Source organism: Myodes glareolus, chromosome 1, assembly GCF_982192425.1.
Source record: "Myodes glareolus chromosome 1, mMyoGla1.1, whole genome shotgun sequence".
Classification (NCBI taxonomy): domain Eukaryota; kingdom Metazoa; phylum Chordata; class Mammalia; order Rodentia; family Cricetidae; genus Myodes; species Myodes glareolus.
The window spans coordinates 111247126-111267925 of NC_142026.1; the positions used below are offsets into that span (position 1 = coordinate 111247126).

The window sequence follows — 20800 nt, forward strand, 5'->3', positions numbered from 1 at the left end:
TTCAGTCACTGGGGGATGCTCTCATTAGGGATGTCTTGGAGGACCAAACTAAAGATCAAGTACAGAAATGAGAAGGAAAACTTCATCTGATGTAAGAACCAAAAGTTTGCCTTAGCATCCTTTCTAGGGCATTAGAGTCATAAACCCATGAGAATCAGGACTTCTTCCTAACATTGCCCAACTATTTACTAAAGATGGTTTGGGGAGGACAACATTAGAAAAGTCATGTTAGTGCAAGAATTTTATAGGACTTGGGACAAACCTCCAACTACATCTCACCTCAGCATTGGGAGACGTGTTACTGAGTTAGTAAACATGAAGGCACAAGTTAGGCTAGATTGCTCTGCTGAACTTAGATTACATTAAAAAAAATAGAATAGCTAGAATCATACAAATACTGGAGCAGGTCTTTGCAAGCCCTTTTTTTTTAGGATTCCTGGGCCTGGATCTGCCTGTCCTTATGCTTCCCATATTGTATGCATTGTCTTTTCCCTTCTGGTGCGATCCTCACAAGCCCAGCTCTCCACGTATGTTTCAGTGTGGTTTCATCTTCAAGAGCTCAGTTTCTCTGATCATAGAAAGGGCATGCATTTTCCACTACTTTATACCCATGCTTTATACCATTTTCATAATCGATGAATTAATTAATATAAATCTCAGAATGATAGAAGGAGCTATAAAGTTATTTCTCTTTGCAATGGCAAAGATGCCAATGGAAAGGCTTTTATTTACTAGAACATATATTTTAATGGAAAGAAGAGATCAGTTTGCCTCATGAGGATATATAACAATGTTTAGAGACATTCACAACCAGGCAGTGGGTGTGGCTATTACTGGTTGGGCACTTGGTGCCACACAACATATAGAATTGTTTACAAAGTCTATAGAACATAAATTGGGAAAACCTGGCATAAACAATTGAAACTATTTTATAAAATCAGACATTAAGAAGATGTTAGGAGGAACCTGAAAGATATCTGAGTAAGAGTATGGATTTTATTGATCTGTGATCAGGTAGCCAGTAGGATGGATAAGAAATATCTCTCACTCTTTCTAATGTCCCCTGCAAGCTTATAAATGCCTGCATGTCTCCATCTTTCTACTGCTAGAGACTTGAACCCTTCATCAGGAAGGCTGAAAAATGTTTTTCCTTAGTCTGCAGTGCTCGGCCATGCTGGAGACTATGAGCACAAAACCTGTTTCAGAGTTCTCACGCCCTGTCCATTGTTCTTTGTAAAATGAAATCTCTCCAGGAACATGGGCAGAACGGGCAGTGACCACAGAGGACAACACAGCCAGAGTTCTCGCTGCAGTTCTATCGAATGCATGAAGAGTCTTTGCACACAGATCCTGGGTAGCAATGGCTTGAGCGCAGACTTCATCTTCTCAGTCATCCCTGAGAAAAGCTGCTGCGTCTAAATGCTCTACAGTCTTTTTTTGAGTCTTCTTATAATACATCTCTCTTCAGCGTTATTATTTCCCCATAGCTTGTTATCTTGCTGCTTGGTAGCCGTGGTAGATGCATAAATGACTCTTATCAGGCTATAAAGAGCCAAGTTGACCTTTAAACCTTGTGGCCCCGTCATATCTTTTTTAAACCCCAGGAACATGACTAAGTAATGACTGAGAAGGAGGTCATGGTTCAAGTCTGTAAGCAAAGGAAAAAGAGTTATAACTAACATACATAATAATAATTAATGTCGAAAAGACTTGCTTTGTAGACCAACTTTGCTATTAATCACTGTTGAATATAATCTTATTGGGTCACACCTTGCCCTATTGGGATTCCATCAAGGGATTTCCCCTTGATGGGGGGTGTCTATTTAGCTGAAGGACCACATCCTTTAGGCAGTAGTTGAAGACGTGTAACATAGAAGTAAATCTACAGGCGATCCACCAGTTACATCTGCATCCACTGTTACGACTGCTGCCAGAGAAACACTAGAGGTAAAAATAAAACATAAAAACATTTAGGAATCAAAGAAAATTTAGTCAGTTAAGAAAAAAAGGATCATTTGTTAATTGAAATTCAGCTTTAACAATTTCCGACCATATCTAATTTATTGGATCTTATTTTGTTCCAAAGAATGTTTACAGTTGCCAGGAGGATTAAAAATGAAAAATGTTATTAGACTTAGCATCTCATAATAGCCTCTGTCATTCTACTGGATTGATGCGTACTTCTTCCCTCTACAGTAGTGAAAATCAGAATTCCTGACTCCGGAGAATCGAATGCAGACCTGCTGCCCATGCAGACAGCGGCAGCATGGATAGTAACTCATCTGCGCCAGCAGTCCTACAGCTCTGCTATGAGAACGTAAACGGGTCCTGTGTGAAAACTCCCTATTCGCCTGGGCCCCGGGTCATCCTCTATGCCGTCTTCGGCATTGGCGCTGTGTTGGCAGTGTTTGGAAACCTCCTGGTGATAATCTCCATCCTTCATTTCAAGCAGCTGCACTCTCCTACCAATTTCCTCATCGCCTCTCTGGCCTGCGCTGACTTCTGGGTGGGCGTCTCTGTGATGCCCTTCAGCATGGTCAGATCCATCGAGAGCTGCTGGTATTTTGGGAGAAGCTTCTGCACTTTCCACACCTGCTGTGATGTGGCATTTTGTTATGCTTCTCTCTTCCACCTGTGCTTCATCTCCATCGACAGGTACATCGCTGTCACTGACCCTCTGGTCTATCCCACCAAGTTCACGGTGTCTGTGTCCGGAATTTGCATCAGCATCTCCTGGATTCTGCCCCTGGTGTACAGTGGTGCTGTGTTCTACACAGGCGTCTATGACAATGGCCTGGAAGAATTATCCAATGCCCTCAACTGTGTAGGAGGGTGTCAGGTAGTTGTAAATCAGAACTGGGTGCTAATAGATTTTCTTTCCTTTTTTATACCAACGCTTGTTATGATAATTCTGTATGGTAATATTTTTCTGGTAGCTAGGCAACAGGCTAAAAAGATAGAAAATATTGGTAGCAAAACAGAATCATCCTCAGAGAATTACAAAGCCAGAGTTGCAAAGAGAGAGAGAAAAGCAGCCAAAACACTGGGAATTACCGTGATAGCATTCATGATCTCATGGTTGCCATATAGCATTGATTCATTAATCGATGCTTTTATGGGATTCATCACCCCTGCCTACATATATGAGATCTGTGTCTGGTGTGCTTATTACAACTCAGCCATGAATCCTTTGATCTATGCTTTATTTTATCCATGGTTTAAGAAAGCTATTAAGGTTATTATGAGTGGCCAGGTGTTCAGAAACAGCTCAGCCACTATGAACTTGTTCTCTGAGCAAATATAAACAAAGGCACTGAGGAACTTACAGGTACGTTTAATTTTCTAATGGATTGAGTCTTTAAAGAGTCTAGGAAGACCCTTAATGGGAAAGAATAATGGCCCTCACACTAGACAGAGTGAGTTAGCATCTTCTAGTCTTGTTCGGATGTGCACCTTGCATGCCATTTCTCTGAAAATATTAACTGGACCAATAAATGTTAAGTTTTTATTAGCTTTTTACTGTAGAATTGAGCATGCAACACTCCTTACATTTAATTTCCTCTATCCATTCCTTCTTTTAATCCATAATTTTCCCTTAATCCTGGTATATTCTCTGAAAGCATCGAAGATTCCCTCTGATGGTTTCCTCTTTTCTTTACAAAGCTTCTAGGCTGACCCTAGCAGCCTGCTAAACATTTCATTTCATGCATGAATAGGCTTCCCCCAGTTCTTGCTTTCTTTGGATCTTTCAACTACAACTTAAACAAAAGGGACATTGTTGCCCAATATAATTGACTCAGTTTTGTGAGATGTCGCAGAATACAGGAAGACAGCTACAAATAGCATCGCCTTTATTAGGCTGTAGTGATTGTCGGCAAGTTATTGTCCTCCTAGCCCATGATTTCCTCTCCTAAAGTAAGAGACAGAAGCCACTAGACTTCCTGGAGTAGAGGTGCTGTGATTATGTGGATGCTCTTCTGGCTGAAAGTTGGATACATGTGACACATGGAACCCTATGTCACACTGGTCTGCTTAGGTGCATGGATTATGATTTGTTCATTAATGAGAATCTCTCTAAGTGAAGGCTCTAGTTTTCTTTAAAGAAGTTTAACTGCAATGAGGACTTTGTGAGTTTCAGTAGCCATGTAAGATATAAATTCACAGCAAGCATTCAAACAGTCATTGTTTTACCTTTTTGTTTTTGACCAAACATGAACTTCATGCGTGCACCATCATGAAATTCGTGCTGAATGCCCTGAAACAGGTAATAACATTCCTACTTTTGTTAGCCACATCTCTGGCAGGAAGCAATGTTGCTCATTGCAAATATGTCTTAAATAAATAAGCTCAAATTCTTTTCTCTGAATCAATAAGTAAAATAAAATAAAAATTTAACAGTCTACAGCACAGGAGAAAAATCATTACTATCTCTCCACTCTGACACAGGTCTAAAACCTAGACTATATAAAGAAACAAATAACCTAAATACTAAAAAATGAAACAAAACAGACCAACCGGCCAAGAAATAGGCTAATGAAATAGACAGATGATTCTCAAGAGATGAAGTGAAATTGGTCAATAAGTATATGAAAAATTAGAATATATGGAAAATTAGTTCAACATCCTTAACCATCTGTGAAATTCAAGTTTAAGCTACGTTGAGGTTCATTCTGTCTTATTCCATCCAGAATAATGAAAACTAAGATCATAAACAGCATTAGTTGCGGGTGAGGATGTGGAGAAAGGGAAACCCTTCACACAATGCTTCGGGAATACTATCTACTCTAGCCGTACTGGAAATTAGAATGGTGGTTTCTCAAGAAGGGGAGAGAGCGCAGACCTCCCATTGGCCTTCTAGGCCTTCTAGGTCTCCCATGCCACTTCTAGGTGCACGCCCGAAGCACTTTGAGTCAGAACACAAGATAATATCGCACATCCATGTTTTTTGTGGTTTTGTTTGCAATCACCAAGTCATGGACTCAGCCTCTGCCAACAAATGAATGGATAAAGATAACTTTTCATATGCCCAATGGAGTTTGATTTCGCCATAATGAAGAATTTAATTTAATTGGATCATCATCAACTACAGATCTTCATATTAAGGGAAATAACTCAAACTCAGAAAGACAGATATCATATATTTCCTCTCATTTGTGGATTCCAGCTTTTACATAGACATAGAGCATCATACACACATGTGCATTTATAATGCGCACTTAACTACATATATATATAACATAAAAATAGAAATGAGTTTAGAGTATTAATGGAAAGAGGGTAAAGGGAAGGGTGTGAGAAGATTAATATGGTTGAAATGTGTGATATATTTGAATGAAATGTCTTTATAGAATTATTATGATATATAACAAATATTTAATGAGAAGTTAAAAATAAATTAAAAACAAGAAGAAATTTAAGACAAGCAAGAAGAAATATCACAAAAGAATTCAATTAATAAATGCTACACTTAAGAGAACATGTAAGTTTATCCTGTCGATGATTTTTAAAATGATTTTTACATCATACTCACATTGAACATATGTATCCACTCCCCTCACAAAACACACATAATGTGTTCACAGTATTTGGCATCCTATTTCAAAGTTTTCCCAAAGCCCTGAGACCAGCTACAGGTCCCCAATCAGGAATAGGTTATACATTGCTGAAGTAAAAAGACAGTACCTCTAGAGCCTAGCATAGAAAGGTTTATTTCTGGCTCACACGAAGCCCTGTGATGCTGGAGCGCTATCCTGGGCAGCTGCCTCACACCTGCGACTGCGGGTTCCTTGGATTTCATGACTTTTAACCAGAGGCTTTCTTCTTGCTTCAGCCTGAAAAGGCCACGCTGCTATCTTTCAGTCAGAAGTCAAGAGGACTGCTCCACCTAGTGGCCAGGTATAGGAAATGAGCAAGTGGAACACCACATCACACCCCATCCCTGCTTTATGAAATGAATGGCAGGTGACAGTGTGAAGGTGTATCACTTAGAATTTTGAGAATGACAGAGACTGAGGTAAACAATTATCGGTTATTTAAATAACAATGTCATTGAAATATGGTGACTGTGGCCTTAGGTTTGGTGACTCAAGCGTGTATGAGTCAAGATGCTGAGATTCTTCGTGCTTCCAAAATGACTCCCGCCACATCATACTAGTTCCTAAATACCTAAGTCCCATAATGTTTAGAATCAAATTCTAACTCTATTGCTAAGGCGTGAGGTTCACATAGTCTAGCTCATGTCAAACTCTCTAACCACAATTTTCCCAGTCCTCCTAGTCATGTGCCCCCCCCCCTCCTCCTCATCTCTCCCTTGCACGGGAAGTCCTAGGACCCTGGCACAGGCCATCAGTCTGATTAAAAAAAAAAAGCTAAAAAGAGTCAAGTTCTGTTATAACCTGGGAAAGGTAAAAGGGGGTTAGATGGTAGGAAAGAGTTAAGGCTGAGCCCTACTGTAGCCTTGCCTGAAGATGAAACATGCACGGTCTCTGTGAATTTTATTTGCTCTTTACAACAAGGAACCATATCTAAGTTGCCTTGACAAATAGAGAAGTGATGGTGTTCGTTCTGAGCTGATATATCCAGAGCACAACTCCTGCACCTAAGGTTCAAGGATCATGGCAGAAGACGGGTGGAAAGATTGTAAGAGCCAGAGGCACAGAATGTTTGCTGTGAGATTGTGTCTTGTAGAAAGGACAGAGAAACTACACTCATCAACTGTCATCACCATGGCTGCCTAGCTAACAAGGACAATACCAAAAGCCAGGCTAACATGGAGGGAGAAATGTCGCGGGGGCTCAACCCTAGACAAGGAATTACAGACAATTATGGGACATTGATAGCAAGAGAAATAGTCTTCCCAGGAAAGAGGTTCCCAGTTGGTTATCCAGTACACACTGGTCAGTTCTGAAACCATATACATACATGTAACAACAGTACATGGATTGCACAGGATATATGTGTGTATACATATGTGTATATACACATATATGTTATGTATAGACAGTCAGGCAGACAGATAGATAGATTTGAGAGTAAGTGGGAGGGAGGAAAGGTAAGGAAGAAAATTACATAATAATTTAATCTTCAGAAAAGTATTAACCCCTCCCCAAAATATAGAAGAATATAGACACAGACTGTATCAAAATGACTGTCCTGACCTTGCTTTTTCTGATTCTGTAAACATGACAGCTTACTTTTAAAAATTGGAAAAATAAAAGTTCTGGTAAATTACTGTAACCAATGACACTACAAGGTAAAGTCCACTAATCCGGAAAAACATCAAAAAATGATGCTGTATCACCAAGAAAACCATGATACAAAGAATTGGGGTCCTAGTGCTTAGAGCATTAACTAAAATCAGAACATCAGCTAACAGTAAAGTTGAGTTCTCTGTCAAGTGTTATCCATGTCTTGGGATCTGTTTCTGTAATATATCTATTCATCTTCCCATCTACTAACTTTAGATACTAATGTGCAATCTATCTATACATCCCTCACCTATCCATCAACCAACTATAGATACCAATATGCGTATATATCACATCTATCCTTCTACTCATCTACTAACTATAGATACCAATGTACAAAGTAGCTATACATCACTCATTACTCCCACCTTTGCCAGAGTGGTTCTGGTCATTCTCAGAGTCTCAGAGTCTCTGCTTTGATTTTTTTTTTTCTATCAGGAAAGTCACTGTGGAGGCCAACATTGACAACTCACTGTTTTCATTTTTTCCTTCAGCCTCTTAATTGTATTTATCACAATGGTTCACAATCTTATTTTCCTGCTTCTTACTAATGTTATACCTGTTTGTCTCTGATAGAGACACATAAGCTACATTAGGACTTGCCAACTAGTCCATTTAATGGGATTTAGAATCACCTAAGAGACAACCTTCAGGTATGTCTTAGAGAGTCTTCCAAAAGGATTAACTGAAAAAAAAATCCATCCTCGAAGTATGTAGCCCCTTCCAGTAGGTAGCTCAGATATGAAGGAGTTGGTGGAGAAACCCTGCTTCTATATCTGAAATGAATGTGTCTAAAGATGTTTCTGACACCCTCTGTTGACAGAAGACCCCAGGTTCTTCATCCTTCCAGTGTGGATCATCTATGGATCTCCAGTCCTTCGGTGTTAGGTTGGAACTGCTAAGGCATCCTACCTTACTGAGCAATTAATTACTGGGTTCTTAACCTCTATGGCATGCAGATAGCTTTCATTGAACTATTTAATCCTTGTCATGGAAATCAATCTAATACATTCTCTCTCTCTCTCTCTCTCTCTCTCTCTCTCTCTCTCTCTCTCTCCCTTATTACCCCCCCTCTCCATATATATATATATTCCTGTAAATCAATAAAAGTCATAGAAAGTTATTTCAAAAGACTTGTCTTTTAAAAATGCTTTCTAAAGAATTAGGGATGAAGAGACAGATTTGAACAGAGGTGTATCTCAAAGACCATCCGTGTCTTTGTTTTCATTATAGGTAAATGTGTCATGTGGCAGCCATTTAATCATTTTCTGTGGAATCTCTAAGATGGTTACTATCTTGTGCTCCTAAAAGGGAACACTGAAGTCTATAAAGTAAAATTCACTTTAGGGACGACTGTGACAGGTCTATCAGATAAAGAGACTGTACTCTTCCCTCACTTCATGGTCCTCCACAGCAGCCAAGAGTGATGGAAACCATGCTGACTACACCTTGGGAACAAAGGAACACCAGACTCTAAATCCTGGGGCCTTGCTGTGTGCCCACAGTAGAAGTTCTGGTATAGGCTGACTATGGGGAGCTCATCTTGATGACAATTCAAATTACAGAGATGACTTTCAAGTCTACTTTGTGACTAACATATATAGCCCTGATCATCAAGGTTATAATTTTAAGAAATAAAAACAGTATGAGAAGAAAGGTTGAGCCCAAGCTTGTCAGAGCAAGGGACACTGGTGACATGCTCCAAGAAGACAAGGAATTCACTAGATGGAAGCAACCTGAGATAGCAGAGTACCTGACAGTGACAGGTGGATTTGACCACTCTCACCACATAGTTGAATAACATTTTGCTCCACTGATGGCTGACCCTTGAAATTCAGTTCAATCATTGTTGGATGGAGGCTGCTAGTTATTCCCGGCCACTTAGCCCCAAAATAATCACACAGAAACTGTATTCATTAAATCACTGCTTGGCCCATTAGCTCTAGCTTCTAACTGGCTAACTCTTACATCTTAATTTAACCCATTTCCATTCATCTATGTATTGCCGTGTGGCTGTGGCTTACCTGGTAAAGTACCAGTATCCTTCTCCAGCAAGGCTACATGGTGTCTCTCTGACTCTGCCATTCTTTCTGCCAGTATTCTGCTTAGGTTTCCCTGTCTAGCTGTTTTCTGATGGCTCTGCTATAGGCCCAAAACAGTTCCTTTACTTATCAATCGTAATCACAGCACATAGACAGAAATCCCACATCAAACCATTGTTTTTGTCTGCCCTTTTATGTTCAAATTAGAAACTAGCAAGTGAGCGCTTCCCACGTCTTCCCACTACTGTTTTCTGTGGGTCCACAGGAGCTTGCATCTGCAGCTGTGCCACCAACTGCCTGGACCTCTGCCACCATCTTTACTAAGACCTGCCACATTCTCCTTTGCTTTCCATGTTCAAACTGCATTGTTTCATTCTGTGCAGACTCCAGCCAGACAGGGCAGCTCACTTATCCAAACTTGGACCATTTGCCCTTGAACTTTTATCTTTGAGTACTAAATGTAGCAAGGTCTTTGTAAGCTTCTATGTGGAATTGATAGTAAAGGCTAGAACTCTATACAGCCCCACTACCTGCTATACTGGACATTTCTAGATACTCCTGCGTCTAGTCTTTCCAAGCAGCCCAAACCTACTATGCATCGATGCTCTCTGGTGAGTACTTGGTCTTCTTGGAGCAAATTATGTGAGTGTTTCTTTTTTTGATAATGCCTAGGGTCATCTTTTCTCTTTTTGTTTGCTTATGTTATGTGAGTGCGGCGGGACTGTGGTAGTCCTGTTTCAAATATATATAATTGTTCCTTCTTGCGTCTTCTATCTCTGAGGCCTTGGCAGAAGAAGCAGCTTTCGTTGGGACCATCTGTTCTGATGGAGGAAGAGAGAAGTGTATCTCAACCATGTATTATTCTTTAAGTTCCTGTTTGAGGATGGCAAATGCAATGACCCATAAGGCTTTGATCATGGTAAATCAGACAGCCAAACCCAACATGAATGAATCTGAGGCATTTGCACAGAGAGCGCATGAAAGACCTGTGAGAAAGGAGAGTACAATAGAGGTCAAGAGTGTAGAAGAGATCACTCTAGAGTCTGTTCCGCCTATGAGATATACTGGGGTAAAAACGGCCTAGAGATTGAGGGAGTAACCAGCCAAGGACTGGTCTAGTCTAAGACCCATGCCACAAGAGTGAGCCCTCCCCTAATACTATCTGGAGCATCAGGACCAGACCTAGGATATAACCAAATGATATTCTGCCAAACTCATAGATCGGTGCCTAGCCCAATTGTCATCAGAGGGGCTTCTTCTAGCAACTGATGGAAGCAGAGACAGAGACTCTCAGCCAGAAATTAGTCTGAACTTGGGGAATCCTGTTGAAGAGGTATACCTTCAGGGTTTAGGAAGCAGAGGAGTCAAGGACATCACACACACACACACACACACACACACACACACACACACACAAACCCACAGAATCAGCTAACCTGGACTCACAAGGCCTCACAGAGACTGAACCGACAATCAGGGAGACTGCATGGGTCTGACCTAGGCCCTCTGCATATATGTGACAGTTGTGTAGTTTGATCTTCTTGTGGGCCTCTTAATAGTAAGAGCAGTGGCTATTTCTGAATCTTTTACTTTTGGAACCCTATTCCTCATACTGGGACACTTTGCCTGTTGACAACCAACCTCAACAAAAAACACTTCTTACCAGAGTAAAGGCATAGGAAAATAAAGACACAAGCTACAAGACAGTATCAGGATGGAGTTTTAGGGATTATTCAGATCCTGAAATCACCCACGTTTATTTTCCACAGCCTTTGTAGGAAACATAAATTGGGGGAGAAGGTAACAAAGGCTTCATTAATATGACAGTGCAAGACTTCCCATTATCAGCATTTTGTTGCCCGGGCAACAGGATGACTCAAGTCAGGCATACAAGTCACATAGGCAGAAAACACCTCCTCCCCAGGTGACCTCATAGCTACAATCAAACGAGCAAAAGTACATTGGTGTTTCCTGACCACCTGCCAGGATGGTTAGTTATCCGAGTTTTCTTAACTGCAATAAGGGACCAGACCGCCACCTTCTGAGCAAAAAGCTGTGATTAAACCTTGTTATTCCCCAAACTCTCTGACTGCCAGACAATGGTGAGAGAAATGGGCCTGCGTTTCTCAGCTCCCACACTTGCTCAGCCTAAGCACATGGTGCGTGCTTAGTTTTACTGCAACTTGCTATGCCACATTTGGGTGCTATCCATGGGAGGCCTATCCTTTTATGAACAAAAATGGTGGAGGAGTGAATGGTTGGGGCAGAGGGGAAGGATTGGGAGGAAATGAGGGAGGGGAAGCTGCAGTCAGCATGTAAAATAAGTTAATTAATTACTTTAAAAAGTGTGTAGAACAGGAGTCACTGAGGAGCAACATGTGGCATTGGGTTTGATTCAACTGAATAAAACAATATAAATAAATTGAAATGTGTATTGAGAATGAACTACTGGTTAGGGTCATATAAAACAATATTCACCTTATAATTTTATTACTATTTTTATCTAAATGTCATATGTATATGTGTATGTGTTTCTGTGTGTGTATTCCACATGTGTGCAGGTGCCCACGGAGGCCATAAAAAAACTTTGGATCCCGTGGAGCTGGAGTTACAGACCCTGATGTGGGTGTTGGGAATTGAACCTGGGTCTTCTGCAAAAGTAACAAGTGCTCTTAACCACTGGACCGTCTCTCCAGTCCCTAGACTATAGTGATATTTGGGGGGAACACACACACAAAAAAAAAAATATAGACAAGCATGTACACACACCACCACTATCACCACCACCATTATCAGACTTTTGACCTCTTTTCTAGTGGGATGCTCTTGCTGAAGAAAAGCAGCAGCGGAGATATTTCCCTGCTCTTGCCTTTTGCTTATATTTGAACCTAAAGCTATTGTGTTGGAAAGGGTGCCTGGAGTCCGTGTTTAAAGGGGATCATGTATGTCGAAGAAGTGCATCTTTCTATCGATGAATTATATCATATCTAAAGTTTTATCTGTCCCAGTTTTGATCTGGGCAGAGCCTGCAGTGATCATAGCAATTGCTCTCATAATTATCACAAATGGAAATTAATATTCTCATACCTCAGTATATCTATTGCTGATATTGTGTAAATTTATTAACTCATCACTACTCTGAATTTTAATTTCATTATACCTGTTGGTGGAGTTTGTTAGATGTTTTCACATATTGTTATATTACAGATGTGGCTATTTTCAAGATGTTTTAAAGATGTGTTCAACAGTATTTTCCTTTGGATTTCTGGAGGTGGGGTCCATGGTCTTTCCTATCTACTCAGAAGTTCATAGACCACAGAGGTCAGGGCTCTTGCCTGTGTGCGTGTGGCTGATTCCCTCCTAACAGTAGCACAGAGGGGATAGAGTGCTAACTCAGCAAAGTCTCACACCATACTGAGATCTCAGGAGAATTTTCTACTGCCCAAAAGGTCCAAAGATATTTGCCACTTAGAACTTGTAGTCATAGCATAAACACATATGGTTTTAAATCTGGGTCCCACATATAAGAGAAACTAAAAATATGTGATATATATTTACTTCCTTAAAGGCTGATATCTGAAAGCAAATGCTTATTTCGCTTATAACTGCTTAGTGGTTAATCTTTGTATTACCATGCAAGTTGTTTCAGAATCACATGCATTCATTCGTGGTCTGTTTATTGAGATTAGCAAAACGATAAACATTTATCCACATTTGTCAATATAAATGGACTAGAGAAACTTCAAATTAATTTACAAAGACATTTTACAAAGAAGCAATTATTCATTCACAGACAGAGCCAGTGCGAACCATAGAAGCAGGGTGAATAGAGACCTCTAGGAATTTTTTCAAAAGGAGACAGAAGCAGGACATACTCTTATTAGTAACAACTGCTAGTGGAAATTCATTCCAATTCCCTCTCCGCATGGGCCTTGGGTACTGGCTTTACCTCTGAAAATCACGTGCTGGGACTTGTGAGAGCATAGTGAGTTTAGTTTGTGTGATGCAAGCATACAAGACGACTATTCATTACAGGCCCAGGGGTGGCTAATTAACCCAGACCACATCGCACATTTCAGGTTTCTCTTATTTTTTCAAAAGAGGGAAATATTCCTTTAACAAGATGAAATGATTCGACACTGAAAGGGACAGAAATGTCTTCCAAAGTTCTAAATAGATGCAAGGATTCTAAAACGAGCATTTCAAGAAAGACACATTCCAAGTCTTGTACTCCAAGTGTTGACTATGGCATGAAATTATGACTCAGGCAGAGTTTCCCAAAGTTAGATTAGACCCTCATTTTCAGGTCACTTTAGAGTAAACTTTAATTTTTTGGTGAAAAAAAGCAATGGCAGAGGGAAGAGTCAAGGCTGTGGTTTTTCCCACTTGTCCAGTGCACATAGCAGACGCAGGAAGGAAACTGGGAAGGAAACCCCAGGTCTCTGCAACTTCAACTTCTGCTTCTTAGTGTCTAGGAATCAATGACTTAGAGGTGGGATATTTCCCAGAATTCTTCTTACCCACTGTGTATTCAGATGACTTCACTCAGCCCTTTTCCGACTTTCTTCTGTGAGAATGCTGGGTAAGAGTGGTGTTTTACTTCTTTGCTGACTAAGCAACACGCTTTTCTTCCCCCACTTAAGCCCAGGAAGGTGCCTAGAAACTAGGGAGACACCACAGCCTATGGCAATACTACCGTCCTCCTGCCTGCTTGAATCAGTCGTGGTACAAATCAATAGTGGGCGACCGCGGTGAGAGGATCTCCCTGCTCAGGAGGAGTTTCAGCGCCTTCCTAAACCACCGGTAGGAGAACACGTAAATGATGGGGTTGCAGGCTGAATTGAAATAAGCAAACCAGATAAAGATGTCAAAGACCAGGGGCGGGGTGATAAAGTTAAGGAGGCTGTCAACGAGTGTATCAACGGTGAAGGGAAGCCAGCACACAAGGTAGATGCCCACGGCAATGCCCAGCGTCTTGGCGGCTTTTCTTTCCCGCTTGACCGCCCCAGCCACGCTTTGGCTCAGGGCGCTGATCTGTTGAGCCTGCCTAGTAGCAACCACAAAGATCTTCACGTACAAACTGATCATGACGAGGCAGGGAACAAAGAACGCGGGGAAGTTTAACCAGCCCCAGAACTTATTAAACAGCAGCTGACAGCTGCCCACACAGGGCATCTCTTCCAGCCACTGGCTGAGCCCTCTCTCTACCACATCTGTGTAGAGAAAGAAGGCGGTGTAGGCTGCTGGTATCCCCCATCCTGCCACGATGTACCGCAGGGCTACCCTGACTGTGACCTTGGAGGGATAGAGCAGGGGATCACAGATGGCACAATGACGGTCAATGGAAATAAAACAGAGATGGAAGATGGAGGTGAGGCAGAACAGCGTGTCCAGGTAGGTATGCAGACGGCAGAGGAAGTCCCCAAAGAACCAGCAACTCTCCACAGAGCGTACTGTGCTGAGGGGAAGCACCAGCAGACCCAGCAACATGTCAGCCAGGGCCAGGGAGAGCAGCAGAAAGTTGGTGGGAGTGTGGAGTACCTTAAAGTAGGACACAGCAAAGACCACAAACAAATTCCCCAGGACGGTGATCAGCACACCTATTGTGCAGGCCAGGTAGATGGCTACCTGGATGGCCAGAGGGTGGACCGTCCTAGGACAAGACCCATTCACCTGGTAGCAGAACGCTGCAGGCTGCTCTCCAGCACCTGGGAGCAGGGCAGCTCTCATTGACAGGTTCTGTTCTTCGTTTTGCTCTGGGATCTGGTCACCTTTTCTACTAAAATAATAAAAATTATTTCACTTATTATTTTTTAAACATGCGCAGCATGAGATCAAGGAGAGAAAATCTAAAGGGTGATTGAATTGATTGATCCTGAGTACGGGATCAAAGACACCCTGAAAATCAAGTGTGGCCTGGACCTGGAGGTACGGGATTATGCTAGCCGGTCCATCAGACAAGGCTCTTCTGAAACGACTGTAGATGATATCCTTAAAAGAAAAAAAAAAAAGGATCTGGGCTAAACACTTTCTCAGAGGAAAGTGTATCATAGTGTTGTGTAAAAAAAAAAAAAAACCATAAAACATTCTCCTTTTCTGATAAGGCATTTGTCAAGTGAGATTTAAAGTTTTGAGTATGAACCAAGAGATAAATTAGCTATTGTGAACACATAGTTTCTTGGGAGAAAATGTCTGTCTTCCTCCTTCAGTAGCTAAGTAAGTTGACAGTAATTCAGTCAGTTCAGGTTTTTAATTATACCAACTCATCTCCAAATGAGAATTCAGGCAGACAAGTAATTAAAAGGACAAAAACATCCTAAATGCAGTTTTTTTGCATTGCACATTTTTTTAAAAATATAGCACATAGGGTGAAGCTATCTGAGATGAGCAAATATTTGATTGACCAAACACCAACCTGTAGAGTATGAAACATGTGCTAACACATTGAACTGAGGGCCTGGGGATGTAGCTCACTGTGCAGAGGGCTTTCTGAGTATCCACAGCGCTCTGGGTTTGCTCTCTCATTTAAGCCTAATGTAGTCACACACACTTATGGTCTCAGCACATGGAAGGCAGAGGCAGGAGAATCATGAGTCCAGGACCATCCTTAGTGCTACAGTAAGTTCAAAACTAGCATGGGATACATCAGACCTGTCTCAAAAAAAAAATACATGCAAAAAAATTTTAAAGTAAACTGAGAGTTTTCAAATTACTTACTCAGTCAGGAATTAGTCACCCCATAAAAGAAGTTCCCACGTGGGACAGACATGCACAGATCTCTTCTATCAGCAAAAGTGACAGGCAAGAGGTCAGGGGAGATTTTATATTCTCAGAAGAACCTGCTCCTCCGTGTGGGGTGATTCTAGCAAACAGTGAAAGGGTGCCAAGGGACCGGTTCTCACTGCTCACAGTCTCTATTGCTTCCTTTCCTTTGCAGTATGGCAATTAATTAGAGAGGCTTATAATATGACAATTAATTAGAGATACAATTTAAGCACATTGGGTTTTTAGAGTCTACTTTTCACCCCTATGTTTGGGGCTAGCCACAAAGTTATTCTTACTTAGCTTGGTTTGTTTCTAGCCAGCTCTTCTTAACTTAAATTATCCCATGTACCTTTTGACTCTGGGCTTTTACCTTTATTTCTGTATATCTTTTTCTCCCCTTCTTATTCTGTCTGTATGGCTATGTGGCTGGCCCTATCTTTTCTTGCTTCTAGATCTTTCTTTTTCTATATTTCTCCTCCTATTTATTCTCTTTGCCTTTTAGCCCTGCCTATCATTTCTCTTGTCTTGCTAATGGCCATTCAATTCTTTATTAGCTCAATCAGTTGTTTTAGACAGGCAAAGAAGCACAGCCTCACAGAGCAAAGCAAATGCAGCATAAAAGAGTGCAACACATCTTTGCATCATTAAACAAATGTTCCACAGCATAAACAAATGTAACACATCTTCAAATATTCCACAACAGATGGCAAAATATATTGTTGTAAGAATTACACTATAATTTATTTAATCCATCCTCTACTGAAGACACTCATGTTATTCCAAGCTTTTACTACTATTCATAGTTTCCCATAGAAATATCTTTAGTATACATGGTTCAAATTTGTGTGGTTATCTCTCTGGAATGTAGCCCTTGAATTGTTATGGCTAGTTCCAAGAATGCATTATCACTAACCACCACCACCCCTTATTCTAGAAAGGACTAAAGAAAGATTTTAATGAATCCATATAAGAATGAGACATGGTATATATTTTAAAAAGAAAACCAGGATGATGTAGGAGTTGATGCTGGCCATGGGAAGATGAAGGTCTGCCACCAAGAGTACTTCCATAGAGCACAGACAAGTGATGTTATAGTATAAATCCTAACCAAAGGCTGTGCTCTTCCCCTGTCTCACCATCATCTTCTCCATGCCTTTGAAACACCTTTTCAGAACCCACTGTGCCACCTCCAAGGACTGTAGATCCTTACAGGCAACATAGCCCTCACAGAGCAGCAGCAGGACTTCTAAGCTGGGTTGTGTATCCCGTCCTGACTCACTTGGTGCCTGTGTGGTAAGGTTAAGCACTAAACTGCAGAGTGTTATTTATTGTATCATTACTGTGCTAGCATGTCTGGGGCATATTCCATTATAGTGGATCCATGTTTCCTATGCAGCTGATGGGTGTCAGCTACTGGAAGAGACTTTAAGCTCAGCCCTTCCTCTCACGAAGATTGTATTAATGGGGTCCTGGAAAGAGACAGGAATCTAGAGTTAAGCATCTTACAGAATGCTATAAATGAAGTACAGAGAACTTTGCACAAGCATATAAGTAGGGCATGCAGTCTTTGGGAATCAAGGAATAACTATTTATTAAGGCATACAGTACAGAGGAGGTCAGGCAAAATGAAGAGGGGGCATCAGAAAGTGGGGACATTCGAAAGACATCAGAGAGTCCACATGCTGAAGACATTTGCCAGCATGCTACAATAAAACATAAATTCCTTAAGAACCACCTCAAAGGCAACATGAAGAAGAAACTTAAACAAGCACCTAATAGAGTATAAACTTCGAAAGCATGCAAAATAGCAAGAGAAATTAAGTTTGCTGATCACTTACTATGCTCCAGGCTAGTGGTATAATGTATTTCATTTAATTTTCTAACTATTTAATCCCAGCAGATGAGAAACACTTAGAAGAGTAGTAAAACACACCTGAGGGTATATCCAGAAGTGATTAGATCATAAAGACTCTGACTTTATAATAAATAAGTTGATCTCTTCATTGATTTGTACTTGATGGGCCCAATGGAAGGAAAGATGGGAGGCGATGAGGCTTGGTCAAAAAGAGCAGGTCATTGGGATGTGTCCTTGGCAGCTAAATCTTGCCCTGATCCCTTCTTTTATACCTCTTTGCCGGCTGTCTAGCGGCCATGATGTGAACAGTTCTTTTCTACCATGTACCTCATACACATACTCTACTGATGGTCTCCAGTTCATGGGCACACGAACTGATAGAACTCTTTTTGGACACGATCCCAAATTAAAGAGTTGCATACAAGATGCTCTCAAGACTCAAAAGGACAAAAGCAGCAGTGACCATCATTCTGCACCTCGCAGTACGTTGTTACTAAGCTGGAGAGAAGGAAGAGCCAATGGGTACTGTCTCTGGTCCGCATCCAGCTTGTCTTCCCGACAGCTGGCACTGCAAAGCACCTGGGTTTGCTGTAAAACTCATGAGCACAGACTGCAAAGCACCTGTTATCCAGAGGTGACTGCTCACCGCTGTCTTTACCAGCTCACTTGGCAGCCCTCGCTTCAGTGCTTGGAAGCTCCTGTACCAGCCTGCTTTCTCAAACAAGCGTCATGAGAGAGCTTAGTGGTTTTCCTATGATGGCCCGGCTACCTTCCTTGGCATTTATCTCTACTCTAGTGGAGGTGTTGCCCGACTTGCTTAACTTAATATGTCTCCTTGACTTAAAAGGCACACAGACTCCACTGTATCCACATGAAGCTAAGTTTTCTCCCTGTGTGCTCTCAAAGTGTCCCGTGTCTAAATTTTTCATAGCATCCATCACCCTTCGTCCTGGTATTCTTCCCCTACTGGTGCAGCGACCCCTTGATACATTCATCTCTGAACCACAGCACTCAGAGAAGCCACAGACACCTAATAGGGCTAAATAAGTGTTTATTAACCTTTATGTGCTTTGGTACAGAGCCATGTATCCATGGAAGTCACCAACTTCCTGAGATAATGGCCACTCTGTCCATCCCAGAGGGGTCTTCTAAAGTGAAGAATTGAAGGATATGTGGTATGATATTTCATGTCTGCTTAAACAGTCGTAGGAAGAGTATACCATAATGTTCTGGAAAACAGTTTAGTAATATTCATGGACACTTTTGTAAACTATAAAATTCCTTAACATAAGGAATGACTCTGACTCTGATAGAGGCTTCCACCAGCTCCTACATTTCCCCTTAGTTGGTCTTCTTATAGAAAATTCTGTTAGAAAGCCTCAGGCCCCCGCTCCTCATCTTACCACAGCTTGTGTGCTGTTTTCAGGATCAATAGAAAGAACGACCACATGATTAGTGAATGCCCTTCGCATTCAGTCACTAAGATTCAGCAATGCAAAGGACTTTGTTGAGTTACCAGACAGAAGGAGGCCCACCATAGAAGGGAGTCTCAAGCTGTCCCTGTAATTAATTATAAGAGGGCATCTTGTACCTTCAAGACCCGAATTGAGGTAAGGCCCAGAGTAACTCCCCTGTGCCTTTGGCTCTTTGAAAAGAAAGGATAATTCAGCCTCCGGTGCTGCCATCGGCTTTCAGGGTGAAGGATATCTAAAGGGTTAAATGACCCTAACCACAAGACAGTAAACTGCGGCCAAGCACTTAAAGCCTAATTTCACTTCAACTATTGTCCTGTGATAATAAGAGTAACTTGTTGAACCTTGTTGGTACCTTTGAAGGTGCTCTATTCAGATCAAATCCTGATCTCTGAAAGTTCAGATATTTAATAGTATGTGCAGGTCAAGAGATTCCCAGAGGATTCCAAGCTGGGAATAGAAATGTTCCTTTCGAGGTGTTTTTAACTGAGGAGTAGTTGGCCAGTGGAGATGCTGAGCCAAGTGTAGATCAAGGATGAAAACAGGCTCACAAAGGGGTCACTTAAGACTTACAGACATGAGCACCAGAACCTCCAATGTCATAGTGTCCTACAATTGACTGTGATGTCACTTGGCCAAGTGAGTAGATAAGGAGACTCTAGTTGACCAAGTGCTCTGATATTACTGCATGAATCACACAGAAGAAACTAAGATGGTGAGAGGCAGACGCTAGTGAAATACATGAGAGATAGGATGAAGGGAAAGATGAAGAGGACATGGAGAAATGACTTTCAGTAAGACAACAATGTCCCAAACATATGGGAAGAGGAAAATAGTTCAGTTTTGTAAACAATGTTCATACTTGGCTAACAGTCAGAGTATACACACACAACATACTATACACACATGCACACCACACCACACCAAACACACACATACTCTCAACCCATGATACTCCTGCCCCATACACACATATTCCTGTCCCCAAAACATGCTGCACATATGCATCCCCCCACACACAATCAGTACATATGCTCACAGAATATATACATATAATTAGACAGCAAAGATGTACATCAAATGAAAAAAGGCAAATTTTCCTAAGACTCTTTCTTCTTTTTCTCATTTCCTAAGACTTTGATGTTATCAGATATGATAAATCCCTCATCAATTCTTCCTGAAAAGAGGCTTAAACCTGAAAGTATTGATAGCTGCCTGCCTCGTTTTACCTGCTCTTGTGGCATTCTCCTTAATCTTGGCTTCTGCTATGTTCAAACTCTTTATCAATCCTCTCTACAAACAGCAAAGGTCTCAGTAAAGTGTGGGTCATTAGAGATGCACTGCATGGCTGTCAGGGATTGTTGAGGGTGTCTGTGTCTCGTTCCAAGTTTAAGTGAGGACACTGTCATTAAATCTAAG

General features: G+C 41.3%; 2 protein-coding genes across 2 annotated transcripts; one reads left to right on the top strand and one right to left on the bottom strand.

Moving 5' to 3' along the window:
- The first annotated feature begins 2266 nt into the window (after positions 1-2266).
- LOC125394491 (trace amine-associated receptor 6) lies at positions 2267-3541 on the top strand. The gene has a single exon (XM_048425369.3). It carries the CDS (start codon positions 2267-2269, stop codon positions 3302-3304), a length of 1038 nt encoding a protein of 345 aa, XP_048281326.1. The 3' UTR covers positions 3305-3541.
- Positions 3542-14005: 10464 nt separating this feature from the next.
- Taar5 (trace amine associated receptor 5) lies at positions 14006-15019 on the bottom strand. The gene has a single exon (XM_048425578.3). It carries the CDS (start codon positions 15017-15019, stop codon positions 14006-14008), a length of 1014 nt encoding a protein of 337 aa, XP_048281535.3.
- Positions 15020-20800: the final 5781 nt, after the last annotated feature.